At 33.1% G+C, this 25,255-nt stretch overlaps 1 protein-coding gene across 6 annotated transcripts in view; it reads right to left on the reverse strand.

Moving 5' to 3' along the window:
• The window catches only part of LOC138327558 (cyclin-dependent kinase-like 5), a 73,877-nt gene extending 54,263 nt beyond the window's left edge, over positions 1–19,614 (reverse strand). For all 6 annotated transcript variants that reach the window (XM_069273736.1, XM_069273739.1, XM_069273738.1 and 3 more), the window contains exons 1-3: positions 19,293–19,614; positions 16,071–16,170; positions 12,579–12,613 (exon numbers count right to left, since the gene is read on the reverse strand). In XM_069273736.1, coding sequence (XP_069129837.1) covers positions 12,579–12,613; positions 16,071–16,107 — 72 coding nt within the window. In that variant the 5' untranslated portion in view covers positions 16,108–16,170; positions 19,293–19,614. The remainder of the gene's footprint in view (positions 1–12,578; positions 12,614–16,070; positions 16,171–19,292) is intronic.
• Positions 19,615–25,255: the final 5,641 nt, after the last annotated feature.

Raw genomic sequence — 25,255 nt, forward strand, 5'->3', positions numbered from 1 at the left:
GTCTGGATAATCAGGATTCTAATACACCAAGTTATTTCAGTTGATTAGGTCCTCAACCTAGTCTGGATAATCAGGATTCTAATACACCAAGTTATTTCAGTTGATTAGGTCCTCAACCAATTCTAGATAATCACGATTCTAGTACACCAAGTTATTTCAGTTGATAGGTCCTCAACCTAGTCTGGATAATCAGGATTCTAATACACCAAGTTATTTCAGTTGATTAGGTCCTCAACCAAGTCTAGATAATCACAATTCTAATACACCAAGTTATTTCAGTTGATTAGGTCCTCAACCAAGTCTAGATAATCACGATTCTAATACACCAAGTTATTTCAGTTGATTAGGTCCTCAACCAATTCTAGATAATCACGATTCTAATACACCAAGTTATTTCAGTTGATTAGGTCCTCAACCAAGTCTAGATAATCACGATTCTAATACACCAAGTTATTTCAGTTGATTAGGTCCTCAACCAATTCTAGATAATCACGATTCTAATACACCAAGTTATTTCAGTTGATTACGTCCTCAACCAAGTCTAGATAATCACGATTCTAATACACCAAGTTATTTCAGTTGATTAGGTCCTCAACCAAGTCTAGATAATCACGATTCTAATACACCAAGTTATTTCAGTTGATTAGGTCCTCAACCAAGTCTAGATAATCACGATTCTAATACACCAAGTTATTTCAGTTGATTAGGTCCTCAACCAAGTCTAGATAATCACGATTCTAATACACCAAGTTATTTCAGTTGATTAGGTCCTCAACCAATTCTAGATAATCAGGATTCCAATACACCAAGTTATTTCAGTTGATTAGGTCCTCAACCAAGTCTAGATAATCACGATTCTAATACACCAAGTTATTTCAGTTGATTAGGTCCTCAACCAATTCTAGATAATCACGATTCTAATACACCAAGTTATTTCAGTTGATTAGGTCCTCAACCAATTCTAGATAATCACGATTCTAATACACCAAGTTATTTCAGTTGATTAGGTCCTCAACCAATTCTAGATAATCAGGATTCCAATACACCAAGTTATTTCAGTTGATTAGGTCCTCAACCTAGTCTAGATAATAACGATTCTAATACACCAAGTTATTTCAGTTGATTAGGTCCTCAACCAATTCTAGATAATCACGATTCTAATACACCAAGTTATTTCAGTTGATTAGGTCCTCAACCAATTCTAGATAATCAGGATTCTAATACACCAAGTTATTTCAGTTGATTAGGTCCTCAACCAATTCTAGATAATCACGATTCTAATACACCAAGTTATTTCAGTTGATTAGGTCCTCAACCAATTCTAGATAATCAGGATTCCAATACACCAAGTTATTTCAGTTGATTAGGTCCTCAACCTAGTCTAGATAATAACGATTCTAATACACCAAGTTATTTCAGTTGATAAGGTCCTCAACCAATTCTAGATAATCACGATTCTAATACACCAAGTTATTTCAGTTGATTAGGTCCTCAACCAATTCTAGATAATCACGATTCTAATACACCAAGTTATTTCAGTTGATTAGGTCCTCAACCAATTCTAGATAATCAGGATTCCAATACACCAAGTTATTTCAGTTGATTACGTCCTCAACCAATTCTAGATAATCAGGATTCCAATACACCAAGTTATTTCAGTTGATTACGTCCTCAACCAATTCTAGATAATCAGGATTTCCAATACACCAAGTTATTTCAGTTGATTACGTCCTCAACCAATTCTAGATAATCAGGATTCCAATACACCAAGTTATTTCAGTTGATTACGTCCTCAACCAATTCTAGATAATCGGGATTCCAATACACCAAGTTATTTCAGTTGATTAGGTCCTCAACCAATTCTAGATAATCACGATTCTAATACACCAAGTTATTTCAGTTGATTAGGTCCTCAACCAATTCTAGATAATCAGGATTCCAATACACCAAGTTATTTCAGTTGATTACGTCCTCAACCAATTCTAGATAATCAGGATTCCAATACACCAAGTTATTTCAGTTGATTACGTCCTCAACCAATTCTAGATAATCAGGATTCCAATACACCAAGTTATTTCAGTTGATTACGTCCTCAACCTAGTCTGGATAATCACGATTCTAATACACCAAGTTATTTCAGTTGATTACGTCCTCAACCTAGTCTGGATAATCACGATTCTAATACACCAAGTTATTTCAGTTGATTACGTCCTCAACCTAGTCTGGATAATCACGATTCTAATACACCAAGTTATTTCAGTTGATTAGGTCCTCAACCTAGTCTGGATAATCACGATTCTAATACACCAAGTTATTTCAGTTGATTAGGTCCTCAACCTAGTCTGGATAATCACGATTCTAATACACCAAGTTATTTCAGTTGATTAGGTCCTCAACCTAGTCTGGATAATCACGATTCTAATACACCAAGTTATTTCAGTTGATTAGGTCCTCAACCTAGTCTGGATAATCACGATTCTAATACACCAAGTTATTTCAGTTGATTAGGTCCTCAACCTAGTCTAGATAATCACGATTCTAATACACCAAGTTATTTCAGTTGATTAGGTCCTCAACCTAGTCTGGATAATCACGATTCTAATACACCAAGTTATTTCAGTTGATTAGGTCCTCAACCTAGTCTGGATAATCACGATTCTAATACACCAAGTTATTTCAGTTGATTAGGTCCTCAACCTAGTCTGGATAATCACGATTCTAATACACCAAGTTATTTCAGTTGATTAGGTCCTCAACCTAGTCTGGATAATCACGATTCTAATACACCAAGTTATTTCAGTTGATTAGGTCCTATTTCTGGTGTTATCATCATGTCCTATACTGTATCTGAATTAAATATATTGTAAATCCTTTTTCTTGTAATATATAATATAGAACAACATAAATAAAGTTTATATTAGGCTTATTGCCATGAAGATTTGCTGAACTCCTTCCTCTAGTTTAGAAAGAGAAGTTCAAAGTGTCTGCAACTAGACAGACAGATAACAGACAACCTGAATCCAGTATAACATGGTTTAAACCCTGAGTAGTCTCCTCTCCCCCTCCAACTCCCCAATTTTTAATATGATGATAATTCTAAAATCAATAGGTGTTATATATTGTAATGTAATGAATGTTGAGGTGTTGTAATGTAATGTAATGAATGGTAAGGTGTTATAATGTAATGTAATGAATGGTGAGGTGTTTTATTGTAATGTAATGAATGGTGAGGTGTTGTAATGTAATGTAATGTAATGTAATGAATGGTGAGGTGTTATATTGTAATGTAATGTAATGTAATGAATGGTGAGGTGTTGTATTGTAATGTAATGAATGGTAAGGTGTTATAATGTAATGTAATGAATGGTGAGGTGTTTTATTGTAATGTAATGAATGGTGAGGTGTTGTAATGTAATGTAATGTAATGTAATGAATGGTGAGGTGTTGTAATGTAATGTAATGAATGGTGAGGTGTTATATTGTAATGTAATGAATGGTGAGGTGTTTTATTGTAATGTAATGAATGGTAAGGTGTTATATTGTAATGTAATGAATGGTGAGGTGTTATATTGTAATGTAATGAATGGTGAGGTGTTATATTGTAATGTAATGAATGGTAAGGTGTTATATTGTAATGTAATGAATGGTGAGGTGTTATATTGTAATGTAATGTAATAAATGTTGAGGTGTTGTAATGTAATGTAATGTAATGAATGGTGAGGTGTTGTAATGTAATGTAATGTAATGAATGGTGAGGTGTTTTATTGTAATGTAATGTAATGTAATGAATGGTGAGGTGTTTTATTGTAATGTAATGAATGGTAAGGTGGTATTGTAATGTAATGGAATGGTAAGGTGTTGTATTGTAATGTAATGAATGGTGAGGTGTTATATTGTAATGTAATGTAATGAATGGTGAGGTGTTGTAATGTAATGTAATGTAATGAATGGTGAGGTGTTTTATTGTAATGTAATGAATGGTAAGGTGTTATATTGTAATGTAATGAATGGTGAGGTGTTATATTGTAATGTAATGTAATGAATGGTGAGGTGTTGTAATGTAATGTAATGTAATGAATGGTGAGGTGTTTTATTGTAATGTAATGTAATGAATGGTGAGGTGTTGTAATGTAATGTAATGTAATGAATGGTAAGGTGTTTTATTGTAATGTAATGAATGGTGAGGTGTTGTATTGTAATGTAATGAATGGTGAGGTGTTGTATTGTAATGTAATGAATGTTGAGGTGTTTTATTGTAATGTAATGAATGGTAAGGTGTTGTAATGTAATGTAATGAATGGTAAGGTGTTATATTGTAATGTAATGAATGGTGAGGTGTTTTATTGTAATGTAATGAATGGTGAGGTGTTATATTGTAATGTAATGTAATGTAATGAATGGTGAGGTGTTGTATTGTAATGTAATGTAATGTAATGAATGGTGAGGTGTTATATTGTAATGTAATGTAATGAATGGTGAGGTGTTGTAATGTAATGTAATGTAATGAATGGTAAGGTGTTTTATTGTAATGTAATGAATGGTGAGGTGTTGTATTGTAATGTAATGAATGTTGAGGTGTTTTATTGTAATGTAATGAATGGTAAGGTGTTGTAATGTAATGTAATGAATGGTAAGGTGTTATATTGTAATGTAATGAATGGTGAGGTGTTATATTGTAATGTAATGTAATGAATGGTGAGGTGTTGTAATGTAATGTAATGTAATGAATGGTGAGGTGTTTTATTGTAATGTAATGTAATGTAATGTAATGAATGGTGAGGTGTTTTATTGTAATGTAATGAATGGTAAGGTGTTGTATTGTAATGTAATGAATGGTGAGGTGTTATATTGTAATGTAATGAATGTTGAGGTGTTTTATTGTAATGTAATGAATGTTGAGGTGTTATATTGTAATGTAATGAATGGTGAGGTGTTGTATTGTAATGTAATGAATGGTGAGGTGTTTTATTGTAATGTAATGAATGGTGAGGTGTTATATTGTAATGTAATGTAATGTAATGAATGGTGAGGTGTTATATTGTAATGTAATGAATGGTGAGGTGTTATATTGTAATGTAATGAATGGTGAGGTGTTTTATTGTAATGTAATGAATGGTGAGGTGTTTTATTGTAATGTAATGAATGGTGAGGTGTTATATTGTAATGTAATGTAATGTAATGAATGGTGAGGTGTTGTATTGTAATGTAATGAATGGTGAGGTGTTATATTGTAATGTAATGAATGGTGAGGTGTTTTATTGTAATGTAATGTAATGTAATGAATGGTGAGGTGTTATATTGTAATGTAATGAATGGTGAGGTGTTGTAATGTAATGTAATGTAATGTAATGAATGTTGAGGTGTTGTAATGTAATGTAATGAATGGTGAGGTGTTATATTGTAATGTAATGAATGGTGAGGTGTTATATTGTAATGTAATGAATGGTGAGGTGTTATATTGTAATGTAATGAATGGTGAGGTGTTTTATTGTAATGTAATGAATGGTGAGGTGTCATATTGTAATGTTATGAATGGTGAGGTGTTATATTGTAATGTAATGAATGGTGAGGTGTTTTATTGTAAATGAATGGTGAGGTGTTATATTGTAATGTAATGAATGGTGAGGTGTTGTATTGTAATGTAATGAATGGTGAGGTGTTTTATTGTAATGTAATGAATGGTGAGGTGTTGTATTGTAATGTAATGAATGGTGAGGTGTTTTATTGTAATTTTATGAATGGTGAGGTGTTTTATTGTAATGTAATGAATGGTGAGGTGTTGTAATGTAATGTAATGAATGGTGAGGGTGTTGTAATGTAATGTAATGAATGGTGAGGTATGTAATGTAATGAATGGTGAGGTGTTGTAATGAAATGTAATGAATGGTGAGGTGTTGTAATGTAATGTAATGAATGGTGAGGTGTTTTATTGTAATGTAATGAATGGTAAGGTGTTGTAATGTAATGTAATGAATGGTGAGGTGTTATATTGTAATGTAATGAATGGTGAGGTGTTTATTGTAATGTAATGTAATGAATGGTGAGGTGTTGTAATGTAATGTAATGAATGGTGAGGTGTTATATTGTAATGTAATGAATGGTGAGGTGTTGTATTGTAATGTAATGAATGGTAAGGTGTTATATTGTAATGTAATGAATGGTGAGGTGTTGTAATGTAATGTAATGAATGGTGAGGTGTTGTATTGTAATGGAATGAATGGTGAGGTGTTGTATTGTAATGTAATGTAATGTAATGAATGGTGAGGTGTTGTAATGTTATGTAATGAATGGTGAGGTGTTGTAATGTAATGTAATGTAATGTAATGAATGGTGAGGTGTTTGTAATGTTATGTAATGAATGGTGAGGTGTTGTAATGTAATGTAATGAATGATGAGGTGTTTTATTGTAATGTAATGAATGGTAAGGTGTTATATTGTAATGTAATGAATGGTGAGGTGTTGTATTGTAATGTAATGAATAGTGAGGTGTTTATTGTAATGTAATGAATGGTGAGGTGTTTTATTGTAATGTAATGAATGGTGAGGTTTTATGTTTTATTGTAATGTAATGAATGGTGAGGTGTTTTATTGTAATGTAATGAATGGTGAGGTGTTATTTGTAATGTAATGTAAGGAATGGTGAGGTGTTATATTGTAATGTAATGTAATGAATGGTGAGGTGTTGTATTGTAATGTAATGAATGGTGAGGTGTTTATTGTAATGTAATGAAGTGAGGTGTATATTGTAATGTAATGTAATGTAATGAATGTGAGGTGTTTATTGTAATGTAATGTAATGAATGGTGAGGTGTTGTATTGTAATGTAATGAATGGTGAGGTGTTATATTGTAATGTAATGTAATGGTGAATGGTGAGGTGTATGTATTATGTAATGTAATGAATGGTGAGGTGTTGTATTGTAATGTAATGAATGGTGAGGTGTTATATTGTAATGTAATGTAATGAATGGTGAGGTGTTGTAATGTAATGTAATGTAATGAATGGTGAGGTGTTATATTGTAATGTAATGTAATGAATGGTGAGGTGTTATATTGTAATGTAATGAATGGTGAGGTGTTGTATTGTAATGTAATGTAATAAATGGTGAGATGTTGTATTGTAATGTAATGAATGGTGAGGTGTTATATTGTAATGTAATGAATGGTGAGGTGTTGTATTGTAATGTAATGTAATGTAATGAATGGTGAGGTGTTGTATTGTAATGTAATGAATGGTGAGGTGTTATATTGTAATGTAATGAATGGTGAGGTGTTGTATTGTAATGTAATGAATGGTGAGGTGTTGTATTGTAATGTAATGAATGGTGAGGTGTTGTATTGTAATGTAATGTAATGAATGGTGAGGTGTTGTATTGTAATGTAATGTAATGAATGGTGAGGTGTTATATTGTAATGTAATGAATGGTGAGGTGTTTATGTAATGTAATGAATGGTGAGGTGTTGTATTGTAATGTAATGAATGAATGGTGAGGTGTTTATTGTAATGTAATGTAATGATGGTGAGGTGTTATATTGTAATGTAATGTAATGAATGGTGAGGTGTTATATTGTAATGATAATGAATGGTGAGGTGTTGTATTGTAATGTAATGTATGGTGAGGTGTTATATTGTAATGTAATGAATGGTGAGGTGTTGTATTGTAATGTAATGAATGGTGAGGTGTTTTATTGTAATGTAATGAATGGTGAGGTGTTGTATTGTAATGTAATGTAAATGAATGGTGAGGTGTTGTATTGTAATGTAATGTAATGAATGGTGAGGTGTTGTATTGTAATGTAATGTAATGAATGGTGAGGTGTTGTATTGTAATGTAATGTAATGAATGGTGAGGTGTTGTATTGTAATGTAATGTAATGGTGAGGTGTGTATTGTAATGTAATGTAATGTAATGAATGGTGAGGTGCTGTATTGTAATGTAATGTAATGTAATGAATGGTGAAGGTGTTTTATTGTAATGTAATGAATGGTGAGGTGTTTTATTGTAATGTAATGAATCGTCAGGTGTTATATTGTAATGTAATGAATGGTGAGGTGTTGTAATGTAATGTAATGTAATGAATGTTGAGGTGTTGTAATGTAATGTAATGAATGGTGAGGTGTTGTAATGTAATGTAATGAATGGTGATGTGTTGTAATGTAATGTAATGTAATGTAATGAATGGTGAGGTGTTTTATTGTGATGTAATGAATGGTGAGGTGTTATATTGTAATGTAATGAATCGTCAGGTGTTATATTGTAATGTAATGAATGGTGAGGTGTTGTAATGTAATGTAATGTAATGTAATGAATGTTGAGGTGTTGTAATGTAATGTAATGAATGGTGAGGTGTTGTAATGTAATGTAATGAATGGTGAGGTGTTGTAATGTAATGTAATGTAATGTAATGAATGGTGAGGTGTTGTATTGTAATGTAATGAATGGTGAGGTGTTGTATTGTAATGTAATGAATGGTGAGGTGTTGTATTGTAATGTAATGAATGGTGAGGTGTTGTAATGTAATGTAATGAATGGTGAGGTGTTGTAATGTAATGTAATGAATGGTGAGGTGTTGTTGTAATGTAATGTAATGAATGGTGAGGTGTTGTAATGTAATGTAATGAATGGTGAGGTGTATAATGGTGAGGTGTTATATTGTAATGTAATGAATGGTGAGGTGTTGTAATGTAATGTAATGAATGGTAAGGTGTTATATTGTAATGTAATGAATGGTGAGGTGTTGTAATGTAATGTAATGAATGGTGAGGTGTTATATTGTAATGTAATGAATGGTAAGGTGTTGTAATGTAATGTAATGAATGGTGAGGAGTTGTAATGTAATGTAATGAATGGTGAGGTGTTGTAATGTAATGTAATGAATGGTGAGGTGTTGTAATGTAATGTAATGAATGGTGAGGTGTTGTATTGTAATGTAATGTAATGTAATGAATGGTGAGGTGTTGTAATGTAATGTAATGAATGGTGAGGTGTTGTATTGTAATGTAATGTAATGTAATGAATGGTGAGGTGTTGTAATGTAATGTAATGAATGGTGAGGTGTTGTAATGTAATGTAATGTAATGTAATGAATGGTAAGGTGTTGTAATGTAATGAATGGTGAGGTGTTGTAATGTAATGTAATGAAATGTAAGGTGTCAGAGATCTACTTTACGAGAGGATCTCACATTGTGGTAGGAGAGTAGAGTAAATAGACAGTGTACCCTGATCAAACATCTCTTTATCAGTCAGTGATATAGACCTCCTTACCTTCCTGGTCTCTACACTAACAGGCGAATCTGTAAGGTCACTTTTATCAATTTTTTTATCCTTGTTACGCATATATTGTGTCATCTCTCAGGTTAACAGGGAACCTTACACAACCACACTTATACGTTGTACAGTGTTGTACAGCGGTAACAGGTTAACAGGGAACCTTACACAACCACACTTATATGTTGTACAGTGTTGTACAGCGGTAACAGGTTAACAGGGAACCTTACACAACCACACTTATATGTTGTACAGTGTTGTACAGCGGTAACAGGTTAACAGGGGACCTTACACAATCACACTTATATGTTGTACAGCGTTGTACAGCGGTAACAGGTTAACAGGGGACCTTACACAATCACACTTATACGTTGTACAGCGTTGTACAGCGGTAACAGGTTATCAGGGAACCTTACACAATCACACTTATACGTTGTACAGTGTTGTACAGCGGTAACAGGTTAACAGGGAACCTTACACAATCACACTTATATGTTGTACAGTGTTGTACAGCGGTAACAGGTTAACAGGGAACCTTACACAATCACACTTATATGTTGTACAGCGTTGTACAGCGGTAACAGGTTAACAGGGGACCTTACACAACCACACTTATATGTTGTACAGCGTTGTACAGCGGTAACAGGTTAACAGGGAACCTTACACAACCACACTTATATGTTGTACAGTGTTGTACAGCGGTAACAGGTTAACAGGGAACCTTACACAATCACACTTATATGTTGTACAGTGTTGTACAGCGGTAACAGGTTAACAGGGGACCTTACACAACCACACTTATATGTTGTACAGTGTTGTACAGCGGTAACAGGTTAACAGGGAACCTTACACAATCACACTTATATGTTGTACAGTGTTGTACAGCGGTAACAGGTTAACAGGGGACCTTACACAATCACACTTATACGTTGTACAGTGTTGTACAGCGGTAACAGGTTAACAGGGGACCTTACACAACCACACTTATATGTTGTACAGTGTTGTACAGCAGTAACAGGTTAACAGGGAACCTTACACAACCACACTTATATGTTGTACAGCGTTGTACAGCGGTAACAGGTTAACAGGGAACCTTACACAATCACACTTATATGTTGTACAGTGTTGTACAGCGGTAACAGGTTAACAGGGGACCTTACACAACCACACTTATACGTTGTACAGTGTTGTACAGCGGTAACAGGTTAACAGGGAACCTTACACAATCACACTTATATGTTGTACAGTGTTGTACAGCGGTAACAGGTTAACAGGGAACCTTACACAATCACACTTATATGTTGTACAGTGTTGTACAGCGGTAACAGGTTAACAGGGAACCTTACACAATCACACTTATATGTTGTACAGTGTTGTACAGCGGTAACAGGTTAACAGGGAACCTTACACAATCACACTTATATGTTGTACAGCGTTGTACAGCGGTAACAGGTTAACAGGGAACCTTACACAACCACACTTATATGTTGTACAGCGTTGTACAGCGGTAACAGGTTAACAGGGAACCTTACACAATCACACTTATATGTTGTACAGTGTTGTACAGCGGTAACAGGTTAACAGGGAACCTTACACAACCACACTTATATGTTGTACAGCGTTGTACAGCGGTAACAGGTTAACAGGGAACCTTACACAATCACACTTATACAAACATTGTACAAAAGTAACAGGTTCAGGGAAACTTATTTCTATGTTATTCTATTAAAGCTGTTCTCAACATGTGATCTTGTTTTGTTAATATCAAATCTATCAGGAGTTATAAGTTTTAATTTGCTGAGACATCCTCTAACAGCTTAAGGGTTTCCCATACCAAACATTTCCACCAGGAGTTCATTATTACATGCACAACGGCATTTTTAATTGTAAAATGCAGGTCTCTAACTAAAGCTTTTTCTAAACATGTATAATTATGTTTATTGGGATCAAAAACCTTTGCTAAGTCATACAAGTCCAAGCTAGGAGTGAACATACACTGAAGGACATATCCTATATCTAACAACAAAGGTCCTCTGTGTAATAGTCAAGTACAAGGGCATCTTAATCATCTTGAATAATTGATAGCTGTTTTCTAGCATCAAACAATCTGAAGATGTTACTTCATCAAATGCTAGCAAGTCCTTGTAAAATCAATTTTGTTTTGATGACTGCCTAGGTAAGTCCTTCTACCTGACTTAACAAGGTGAAATACCTCTATTGTTCTACAGGTAAATAATGGCCATTTCCATACCTTATTCTAAATTACTTTTTAATGGATACAGAATTTTTAAAAAAAAAATATCAAAGCACCTGAAGTTTTGTTTGATGAGTGACAAATCTTTTCTTGAATAACTACATATTAATGCATACGTACATGTATGGACACAGGTCTACGTGACCGAAAGCCAGAACTAGGTGATTTCTACTCTTGCATATAATCAAGACCTTTATATGATGAGAACAAACTTAAGGAAAAGGTATTTAATATTTTCGAGTAAGTTACAATACCAAGCTTGTGGTACATGTAACAAACAGCCCAGCCTTATGCCATTTCGTATTTATGTACATCTTATTTCCCTTGGAATAAATTATATAACGCATTGCAAACAACCATGGTGTAATGTGTTAATATTGCTAGCAAGAACAATCACCTAAAATCTGTTTCTCTTAGAGACCCTTTGTTTATGTCCCTTGAAAGAATCTACTGGCATCATATCAATGACTCCTGACTGTCAGTTTATGTATAGAAGATTCAACATTTCAGCATATCAATACTTTTCACGGAGACATTATTTCCATACATACATGTTTTATAGGGACTGAGTTGTCTTTGAGAAGCCACCTGTTGACAGTTGTTGATTTCTACCAATGTACATATATGTGATTACAAAGTGTAATCTATGGATTTAATATCTTTATACTGTAAATCTGAAAGATGTCTAAACTGCATGATATCTGTATTAGTTCTTCCTGATTCTTCAGTAACAAGAGTAAGCAGACAAAAACACTTACTGACACGGTATGGGGGAATCACGAATAAAGCTCTCATAACTAGCGCTAGCTTGAAACCATATTCATCTCACTGGTAATTTCAAAAAAAAGTACAAAAGACTGGCTTATGAGTAATGATGAAGCTTTTGATTTCTGTGAATTTCTTAGGAGGATAATAGTATAACATATTTAACCCATTCTCATTTGAAAACAGTAAAAGTGTCATTAATGTTACTAACTGGGGTCCAGGTGTCACAATAGCAGAAGGAAACTCCTTCTTAAGTACAAAAGTAAAAAAAGACTTTGTGTAATGACTTACTTTATGTCTGCATTTTAGAACCACACCATAGGCTCCTGTAATAGAAATAAAATTACAATTAGCGCTATAGAATGTAGAGTCAATGGATAACATTAAGCTGAGATCCTGAAAAGAGTTCAAGACTATCATCATTAGGAAAGGAATTTCAGATTCTGATGTGAATACTGCTGCCTCTGTATTGATTGTTCACTTAAAATAAGATAATTCAGTTTGACTGTACAGCTCTTGTAGGGATTCAAGGAATGAAGATCTCTTAAATCAACTAGAAAACGGCAGAAGTAGGGATGGTATATATCATCAAAGAAAGAAGAGTAAGGAATTGGAAAGGATGAGTGTATGTTAATGAATGTTCAGTAACGGCAGGGAAATTTCTACAAAGATGATAACAAAGGGGAAATAGAAACACATTAGATAAAGAGCTAGGAAGGCGGCAATGAATATATCCAAATAACAAGTCAGGGCAAACTGCAAGGATTGCGATAAAAAGCCAATTCCTTATAGAGAATGTAGGATATCTTTTGTGTTTACCTTTACCTCAGGAAAGAGGTGTTTGGGTTTATTAAGTTAGTTTAATGTCCTAATAAGAGCCAGAGTCATGTAAGGACGTGACAGGTTTGTTGGGGGAAAGCCGGAGTATCCGGAGAAAAACCAAATCGCGACCCAGAGATGGAGGGCTTGTGATAATATGCTCAGACATCTTATCCACTCAGTCACCGCAACCCTCAAAGGGGGAAAAGAGGTAAGGATGGTAAGGAAAAGGAGAGGGGGAGATAGAAAAATTATTATGTCTATAAAGGCCACTCATTAACTATAGGGACAAAGAAAGTGGTCTTTATAGCCAAGTGATTTTCATACACAGGACAAATTGTATTTGGGACTGGTACCCTAAGTAAGTGGTCTTGTTAAACAGGTGGTCTTTATACAGAGGTTGTCTCCATTAGACAGCGGTTTCAACTGTATGAAAATGGACTAGGATGGTAGGAGGATGAAATGGGGGTCTACATTATAACAGAAAAATTGGTTAAGGGAGAGACAGGGGAAAGAGGATGGAATGGGGGTCTACATTATAACAGAAAAATTGGATAAGGGAGAGACAGGGGAAAGAGGATGGAATGGGGGTCTACATTATAACATAACAATTGGTTTAAGGGAGAGTTGGGAGAAAGAGGATAAAATAGGGGTCTACATTATAACATAACAATTGGTTTAAGGGAGAGTTGGGGGAAAGAGGATGAAATAGGGGTCTACATTATAATAACATAACAATTGGTTAAGGGAGAGACAGGGGAAAGAGGGTGAAATGGGGTTTTATAGAAAAGAAGTTTTATGATGGGGACCTAGAAATTGTTGTATGTAAATCACTATGTTAGCTGATTCCTAACAATGAAGAAGGAACACAGGCACAGAAAAACAATCATTTCTGCATAATACATAAGCCTGACAAGCAGTTCTATGTACGGTAAATGGTAGTGGCTCCCTAGTGACAGCGATCAACAAGTCCTGTCGATTTCCTCCTTGTTCAATACCTACTCAATACCCTGTGTTTACATTTATAGGTGTAATTGATAGTACACACCAACGCCCTTGTGTGTCGTACATTAAAACCTCAATTACACTGCAACTCTCCAAACATAGACATACCACCAAGTTAGGAAGGACAATGTCCGTACCAAACAACCTGATCTACCTATTGTTATATACAAGATCCGGAGATTATAGGATAGTAAAAATGAAAACATTGACTTGTTAATTGCTCAGTTGCTCAGACTAACTGTACTCGGTCATTATACCACAGCCATACAATATGTTAAATGTGGATATCCATACATTACCAGGAACTCAAGCCTATCAGGTGATCATCCAATTAATTTCCAAATTATCAAAGGAATCGAACATATCATTCTCATATAGAAATATATGGTTCTAAGATGCAACTTATATTAGCTGCCATTCAGAACGGGTACAAATCACCATGTTCAATATCATATAAGTAGTGGGACGAGTTCTGTTTGTGTGTAATTGTCAGTTATGTAAGCTCTTTATATGGTTTATAACAGAAATACCATGACCTTGTAACAGAAAACCTTGTCTCAACACTTCCTGTTTGAGTTATACTTTCAGGTCCTCAGGAAATTCCTATACCAAAATTCTCCTTAGGAACAGTAATAGGAATTAAAGAAGATTTGCTTCAGTTGCTAAATTGTTTTCCTTCATTTCTGAAATATTCCTTAGCTTTCAAATGTCATCTTTTATACCAATAGAATTAAAGTTCAACTAAAACAAAAAATGTCAGGAACACATTTGTATCAAGCTAGTTGTTAGATACTTCAATACATTTTACTTTACTGGGTGAATTCAGGGCTAAAGGCTCTATCCTAATTATAAGTCTTGGCTTTAATCTTGTAAACAGAAAAGGTCATTTTGGGGTTACCAAAATTGAAGTTTTATGACAACAAACAAGTTTTAACAACATTGATAGTCAACAGCATTAATCAAAAGTCAATAACACGAGATCAAAAACCCTATATAGACGTCATTAATATTGGAGACCAATTGGAAAGAATAAGGAAAGCTTATTTATACAAAGTATAGAAGACTGTCGGAGAACGTAACTGATCAATAAACAGCTATTTATCTCTGTCACACTTCCATGAACTATATTTATATGATTGATATGATGTTATATCAATGACTTATCACAAACCTCCAGCATTTTGTATCAATATTTAAACCTGGTCATGATGTTACAGGAATTGATGTGGAAATTAAACACTACAGAATTGAAGGTAATTGTTGGAAATAACTGTGAAAATTGTTTGTAAATGACCTAAAAATCAATGAAACAGCACAATATTTTATATACCGGGTCTCATGAAATGTGTTTTTTCTCTGATAAAGGCTCCCTCCATACATAATTGTATCCGTCTGTATGAGATACTCGGTATCAACTAACACTTCTAAAGGAAATCAAAAAATCAATACATGTTTCTTGTTGTAGTCATTGGATTTTATGTCGACGCTTTAATCTACCAGTACTGGGAGGTGACTTCTCAGGATAAACTTTTGACATTAGGTTAAAATACAACGACTGTTTAATGATTTCAATATCTGTGAGCTACGTCTAAATGGAAACTTTTATAGACATCCTGCGTACCAGTATCCGAAAACTGGATCAGGATGTGGTACTGCCCACAAGTCTAAAACTCCAACATCAATGATTCAGTTAACATTATGATTGCTGGTAATAGAACACTTCATTACACATTCAATCACTTGTTTGGCCCTGGTAACAACAGAAAGAACCCATATATACATAGAGTAACATTGTAAATGTATCTGATAAATAAACACAACAAATTATACATATAATACAAATCATTGAAAAAAATTATAAATACTATATTTTGTATAAATTGGATATGACCCAATCCAATAAGTTTTTGTTAGGTCCTTTTTGAATAAAACCCAATCTTGTGATGTTGATATACCTACCTTCACCTACTACTCCCAGAATTTCGTACTTGTTCATCACATAGCAATCTCTCTCCCTCCCTGTCACACTTCAAATGGCTGATCATCTAGCTCACCAATCCTGAAACAAAAAACAAAAATTAAAAAAATTAAAATCTTGTTTTTAAAATGATGCTATAATTAACGCATGTAAAACAAATAGCAGCACAATGTAAGACTTTGTCCTATTATTAGACAAACTGCTTATTGCTGGTAAAGTTATTACCACAGCACTACTATAAGCCAAAAGGCAAAACCGAAGTTCAGTTTATTGATTTTAACAAATTTTTCGTCTTGGCCTATTTCTTGTTCACAAGTATTGTTAACTCTCCGTATATAAGTGGAATACTCAGGTCCATAAGCTTGAAATGAGCTCTGGAATTGATCATTATTCAACATAATAAGTACCTGGGACATGTCCCTATTACTCCCTATATCCCACTCCTATTTTTGTTTCACTGTGATTTTTTCAAATATTGTAACATATAATTTGTCCTTATTGATAGTGTAAAGTTAATATATAAATATTGCACATTCAATTTGGTACATACTCCCTACTGTAAATATTTGTACTTCTTGCCTTCCATTACAGGTAAAATGTGCCCTGCAGAAAGTAAGCAATTCTTAAATTTTCTAAATTTTAAATGCCTCGGGCACTGATTGGGTCATATATGGTGGTATAAACAAAACTTTCAATGCAGAGAAATGTGTTAAGTTTCACATGACGAATAGCTGTAACTCCAGACAAGGACAGCCTTCTCATTAAACTTTAATTTATACTCCGACAATAATGCATGCAATTTCATTTCATATCTGATTCTTACCAACTTGGAAAAAATAATCAATATCATATAGACTGATATATATATTCCTCATAACTACACTTCTAAACATAGAACACAAATCACTGTGCAGAAGTTGGTTACCACCGATCACCACTAGCAGCAAAACAGTAAAATTGGCCTTTATTGTAATTTTACATAGATTATGCAGGGAACTTACATTTGCTTATATTATTAGTGTTAACTTCATCTTAGGCCTTTACTATGTACTGTGGGCCTTAGGATAAGTTTAATAAACTCTAGTATTTATATATAGATGTGGTGATATGTAAAATACCAAAGTTGTTGGTTTAAAAGCCTGTTTTATTGTTCATAAGGTCATTATATTTAAAAGCTGGGGTATAAAACACCATAACCAGAATCTAGAAGAAAAGAAAGTACCGGTAGAAGAGCGCCAATCTTAAGAAACATAAATAAATTTCCTTTTTATTGGGACGCTGATGAGTTAAGAAACTTCCATGCAATTGTTCAATACCTATTATTCAATCCTTTTGACGTAAGATCTCATCAATAAAATTTGTTAAAATAAAAATGCCATTCTTTTCTTGGTAAATTTAACAATCATATTCAATGAACTGATTCCACAGTAAAACTGAAGAATCCAGGTGTCCACATGTGTTTTCAGTGACCCTGCTCAGCAGTGGAGTCCAAAATAATAAGGAAACTTATAACATAGTTTAGCTTCTGGTCAGATTGAATGACCTAACTGTGGCCTTGTGGTGAAAATGTCCAGTTATAAACACCTTTTATAGATATCATAATATTAATCAGTGTGGGATCAATTACCACAGTACACTGTTGACTGTCTATACACTTACTGTAGCTTACCTTGTTTACATTTCTACACACATAATACACAGCAAATACACAACTCTACAGCGATATAGATTTGTACCAATATTGTACATGTTAACTTGTAAACAATATTACATAAGAACCAGTCCACATTAAGAGTTATTGATAAAACAAGTGTAACTTAACCAACCAAGTTGATTAAAAGTATACCTTACAAACTTTGTACCATTTCATGGTCATAAAGTAGATAAAAATATTCAAAGGATTTTTTAATGTTGCCATCAATGAGCTGACTGTTCCATCCAGGTTATTACATGTTCATTTGAAAGAGGTAAATCATTACTTGATACAATAATGCATGAAATTTGAACTACTTTCTCCTCTTTGTATTGAGCCCATGTATTTGCACTCAAAAAATTACCAAAGAATGTTATATCAGTGTTAGGGATGCATTGTATTCTATTATAAAGTTATTATCTCATCCTCAAAGGGAGAAATTAATAAAATTATCCTTGTACATGTATAGTTTGCAAAGGTAAAATACTAGGTTATAAAAATGAGTTTTATAAAAGACATTGTATTACTAAATACTATATACAGGCCAAATACATGTCTTTCACTCTACACTTTTGATTAACAAGATAAGAATAAAAATGTATCAAACTTTTTATAAAAAATTCTTGAAATGTTAACACATTCTCATACAAGTATCTTGGACTCTGTCATATCATGAAATTTCATGTATACATAGTATTACATACATGTATTTACTTTTCCACTGGATTTGACTTCAGAATCTTTCCATTCAAATATCTGAATTACCCTGCATTCTTGCAATTGAAACATCTTTGTCTAAAACCATTTTTAATGCAGATTTATAATTCAATAATTATTTGATTATCATACTAGGCCACAGGTCAATCAATATAATAGTGTCATTACAGTGTCTGAGGTGTGATTAATTTGTATTCCCACTTTCACTTTATTTCCCATTAAGATTAAAAAAATCAAATGTTAACAAATTAACTAATACTGTTTTATTTCAATATTTTAATATTTAAACTTAAAAGAAATATGGAATTACTGACAGTTCAATTTATGGGTTTTACTTATTTGGTAATTATTAATGATTGATATATGGAAAATAATATTATGAAATCATTAAGAAAAAAAATAATAAAATTACACCTTACTTAGATGGCGCGAGACATTTCTGATACATCTATTCCCACACTGTGTTTGTTGCTATTTTCAAACCCTCGTAATTTTACATGTAGATCTAGGTCCACATGTATGAATAAACTATCATGCAATTAAAAATAACCCTTTTTCTTCAAAATAAATGAAATGACGTTATGTGATTAGGATTAAATACATTAACTATCGGTTTGAATGATATTATATCGCAGATGTCTACGGCACTTCAGCAGTAGCAATATAGAAATTTGGCAAACTTTAGCCTTTCTCGGGACATTTCGTTTTAACTGTAATATAAAGGTCCAGTGTCTTTAGTTCTGCGTACATACACACTGAAACTGGACGAAAGTGTCATTAAACAAATAATTACCTTGAAGGATAATTTGACTAATGTCATCTGTGAAACGATTCAGGAAATACCATGTTTCGTAAGCTTCAAACATAAAATGGCACGCTACTGATTCAGTGCACTCCTGAAGTAGAAACTTCCAAACGGTAAATTACTTCGAAAAACCTCCTTAACTACATTATAATATAATTTCGAGCGATTGAAACAGTAGAATTTACATCCCTGGTTTAAAAGTTAACACCGGTCCTTCTCAAACCGTACACAGCGACGTATATATCCGACTGAATGGTAACTCATGTAAACAACTCCCTCTCACGACTTCACCTGTCCGCCATGAATATTTTCCTTGCCAACATACCCATAGTGCATTGCGAGCATGGATCGCTTTGAAAGGTCACGATACTTTGATGGGGCTCACTAAGGGGAAAATATAATCAGCATTTTAACACGGGCCACCAGTCAGTAACGATGGCTTTAAAAAAAATGATATGTACTTACGTTAAAATAATGCCAACAAGCGTCATCATCATTTGAATCATCATAAAGAAATGAAAACCATTTTTAATGCAGATTTATAATTCAATAATTATTTGATTAACCAACGTCATACTAGGCCACAGGTCAATCAATATAATAATGTCATTACAGTGTCTGAGGTGTGATTAATTTGTAACGTCATTGTACCCAAATTGATACCAATACACGTAGATTTCTCTTATATGACATTTGTTGTTTGGTATGCTTCATTTTTTTCTGTTTTGTTTTCAAAAAGAGCATACAAACTTTATTTTGATGCTTTGTTTTTCTTATTACAGTGCTTATTTTTATTGTTAGAACGATTAATATCATGTCTCGAAATTTCTAGCTTTGTCACATGATGTGTACCCAAATTGATACCCAGCAAGAAAAAATATATAAAATTAAGAAAAAACAATTTATATAGATTTTTGTGATTTTACTTTAGAAAAGAAACGCAGTTGCGTTTATTATAACAAGTTATACTGAATACAGTTATACATTTTACTGTAAAAATTGTACAAGTGTTTTCGCAACAGTACCTGTGCTAATTTGGTACCCTGTAACACCACGTAATGACTTGTGTGATATTTCAATGATTTAAAATCAGTTTTCTGTGGCATTCACCTAAGCTTATATAGTTCCAATGTGGTGTATATGCCAAAAGACCACTATCAATTATTTTTAATGATTGTAACAAATTTCAGTGTAAAAAAACTACAAACATAATTATGAATCAATCAAGTTACAAAATACTTGAATCTAGTAACAGTTTTAGTAAAAATTAAGATGGAGAAATAACGCTATACAAAGAGCAATTTGAACATGACTAAATAAAAAAATAATGTGTGGCAACTATATTTTATCTATTTCTGTTAAGTGTTTATATCTTAAATTTCATTATTTAAGAAAATTTTCTTTGAGGAGGCCTTACGCTTTGAAAAAAACACTATTATAGTACAAATAGTAATTGTCGCACGGCCACATTTCTAGGGATTAACACGTTTCAGACAGAGTTATCAATATCAAAGTTATCTTTCAGAGAAAATAACAGAAATAGTTTCGTAAAACGAAGCGTAATTAACAATAAATGATGCATCTTTGGTATCACCACTGAGAAATTAGGTAAACTTTAACAACACAAATGTTTTAGGTATTTTTTCAATTACGGTATCAATTTGGGTACAGTATCAATTTGGGTACAATGACGTTATTCCCACTTTCACTTTATTTCCCATTAAGATTAAAAAAATCAAATGTTAACAAATTAACTAATACTGTTTTATTTCAATATTTTAATATTTAAACTTAAAAGAACTATGGAATTACTGACAGTTCAATTTATGGGTTTTACTTATTTGGTAATTATTAATGATTGATATGGAAAATAATATTATGAAATCATTAAGAAAAAATAATAAAATTACACCTTACTTAAATGGCGGGAGACATTTCTGATACATCTATTCCCACACTGTGTTTGTTGCTATTTTCAAACCCTCGTAATTTTACATGTAGATCTAGGTCCACATGTATGAATAAACTATCATGCAATTAAAAATAACCCTTTTTCTTCAAAATAAATGAAATGACGTTATGTGATTAGGATTAAATACATTAACTATCGGTTTGAATGATATTATATCGCAGATGTCTACGGCACTTCAGCAGTAGCAATATAGAAATTTGGCAAACTTTAGCCTTTCTCGGGACATTTCGTTTTAACTGTAATATAAAGGTCCAGTGTCTTTAGTTCTGCGTACATACACACTGAAACTGGACGAAAGTGTCATTAAACAAATAATTACCTTGAAGGATAATTTGACTAATGTCATCTGTGAAACGATTCAGGAAATACCATGTTTCGTAAGCTTCAAACATAAAATGGCACGCTACTGATTCAGTGCACTCCTGAAGTAGAAACTTCCAAACGGTAAATTACTTCGAAAACCTCCTTAACTACATTATAATATAATTTCGAGCGATTGAAACAGTAGAATTTACATCCCTGGTTTAAAAGTTAACACCGGTCCTTCTCAAACCGTACACAGCGACGTATATATCCGACTGAATGGTAACTCATGTAAACAACTCCCTCTCACGACTTCACCTGTCCGCCATGAATATTTTCCTTGCCAACATACCCATAGTGCATTGCGAGCATGGATCGCTTTGAAAGGTCACGATACTTTGATGGGGCTCACTAAGGGGAAAATATAATCCGCATTTTAACATGGGCCACCAGTCAGTAACGATGGCTTTAAAAAAAAAAATGATATGTACTTACGTTAAAATAATGCCAACAAGCGTCATCATTGGCGTATGGCATCATCATAAAGAAATGAAGAAATTATTCAGAAACATGTTACTAACGTACTTTTTTCTAACCAACGATTTTAAAGTCTATAACTACATGTAGCTTCATGTAGTTATAAAAACCGATTTTATAAGTATTCAAATGTGCGTACATGTAGACCCGTTACATAAAAATGTATGTACCCGTGTAATACATGTATACTCAGATATGATTGATAGCGAAAATTACTTGTTGTAAAGTTTGACCATAATTAAAAATTCCCCCAAATAGTAAAATACGTGTAATAATAATAAAGAATAAAAAATCGTTAAAATAATTTTTAGTGTTTTAAATATACAATTAATAGAAAATCCTTTATTTGAAGAGGGGTCATAACTACATAGAAATGTTACTTTCATTTTGGACAGTCTACATACAAATGTAAGTCATATATTTTCCCATTTCAATTTGTTTTATTTTCAACAGATCGAATTCAGATTATAATTCATAAATATCTTTTTCATTCAAAATTAATGATCTGAATCCAGCAACATTGTTCCAAACACATTAATATTGAATATTGACCATCCTGTGTAATAAACCTCCCTCAATTTATTATGTTTCTGGTTAAGAACGAATTCCAATATGGCGATGTTGCTCATTTACTAGGAAGAATCGTCCCCTTATAGGAATAGAAACCTCTTTATATATAGCGCGTTAGTAAGAATCGCCTCCACACAAGGTAACCGACAATAAATTAATGAATATTTGATAGACTACCCCTGTTCAGGTCTGTATTGATTGTTACCATCTGTCTGTATACAATGGTACACACCTGAGTGCATGGTGACGGCGGACCTTTGATATGCTGCAGACGATGCACCCCTGACATGCCTTTATTGATGTATTTACTGGATAATGTCCAGTTAATAGTCGAGTACCAGCTGGAAACATGTCCGTCTATACGTCCGACACCACCACTTCTGAATCTAGCGACTACTATTTCTACGTCGACAAAAGGAAACTGCTGGAAAAGAAAACCCACAAAATATTTAGGGATTATTTGTATGTTCCGAAGAAATCTAAATCGCGGGTAGGACGATTTTTTTTCTAATTTCTTAATTAATGCATTCGAATACGATATGAAGATTAGCATTATGCTGTCCATTGCAATATATCACGTTGGTTGACACATGGTGGAACGTCCAGACATATATATATGGACGTAATTTTCGCTCTCTTAATTTTTATTTTCTCTCACCCAGACACCACTACATATATACAAGTATAATCAATGTGTTCAATATCCCTTGTGTGAAACGATGAGAGGAATGAGGGGGTGGGAGTGGAGCGGAGCAGGAGGTATAAATGTAACTTTACCCCTGCCCGTCGGGATCCCATACAACCTCATGCAGTACATGTATTACTGTATGGCAAGCCAATTTTTTTTTTATTCCGAATTTCCGATATCGGACATTTTTATTCTAATTCTGATATCGGAAATTCATATCGGAAATTAGAAAACAAATTTCAATATCAGAAATTGTATTTCCGATATCGGAAATCCAAGTTAATCTACCATGTAAATAACGAATGCTCCCAGTTAATTTGCAGCAGAATGAGAGATATCGGGATTTGAATTTCTGATATAGGAAATTCAATTTCTGATATATATCAGGAATAATTAAGATTTTTCCATATCGGAAATAGAATTCCTGATATCGGAAATAGAAATTCACATATCAGAATTAGAATTTCTGATGTGGGGAATTGTTTTCTAATTCCCGATATAAAAATAGAATTTCCGATAACGGAATTAGGATTTCCTATATCGGAATTGGAATATTTCAGATATCGGAAATTAATTTCCTATAACAGAAATTTAATTCCGGTATCGGAAATTTCAATTCCGATATCAGAAATTTTAATTTCGATATCGGAATTAATAGAATAGAAAGTAACTTGGCTTTCCTACTGGTCGATAATCATCATGATTATGTTTACTATATTGCATATAGCAATATTCAAGCTTTGATATCTCCATTACATAACATATTGTCATCTGTCAAAATACACGAACATGATGCTGCACGTGTGTATCTTAGGTTTTCCTACACTTGAATTACTTTTGTGGAGGTGGGACATTGCATGCCTTTCCTATTATAATATCGTAATACATTCTAGACCTTACAGACCACGCAACTTTGCATGACTAATTGATTTTGATGTGTTTTATCCATTTTGATCAGTTTTATCAAGGATTTATAATACGTCCTTGGTTTTATCAAAAGTTAACTACACTTGTGTATAAACTTCAGTATTCAGTTAAAAGTCGTCATTGCTCGATTTTACAATATTTCAGGCATTTTGACATATTTTTGTTGATTGTCACGGGTTCGTTTTTTAACCGAATTTACTTGTGATCGTAGAAAAATATTTACAGATTTCGTAATAATTCAATATACAATTTTCCATGGCCTATTTCAAGAGATATTTATGTTGCATACATTTTTATCGCCAGCGGAACTTGATATTGACGTCAAAGTGTTTAAAATGTACATGTATTTTAATCGTCTATTCACAAATGAAAGGACACTTATCATGGAATTTATGAAAAATTCGTTGAAAAACGAACCGTGAAATTCGATCGAAAAATGGTCAAAATGCATTAAATATTATATACAAGTAAAATATCAATAATATATTAAAACATTGAAATGCTTATAAATTATAAATGTGTTTGTTCCACAATATTGTATCATGACTGAAATATAACAACTTTATATCGGTCGTCACTGCTGTGCATCTGCACACAAACAACGAGTTATTCCCCTCATAATTTCGGAGAAAATTATAGGATTAAGAAGTCAATATTTCTCGAAAAGTGGTAGACTTTATAATGTTTAAAATTTAAGTGCCGAACATTCCAAATGCCGAAAATTAAAGTGCCGAGATTACCAAGTGCCGAATATCAAAGAGCCGAGGTGACCAAGTGCCGAGACGTCTATGATTCGCTGAGGAAATATCAGAAACATGTACTGGTATACATTTTTTCAGATATCAACATTTTTTTCAGATATTAAAAAATGTCAACGTTTTCTAAATATCTGGTTTAAATTTTTTTAGCTCCTTCGAATACCTCTCGTGACAGTTAAAAACGCGAGCACTTGAT

The sequence above is a fragment of the Argopecten irradians genome, chromosome 7 (genome assembly GCF_041381155.1).
Source record: "Argopecten irradians isolate NY chromosome 7, Ai_NY, whole genome shotgun sequence".
Classification (NCBI taxonomy): domain Eukaryota; kingdom Metazoa; phylum Mollusca; class Bivalvia; order Pectinida; family Pectinidae; genus Argopecten; species Argopecten irradians.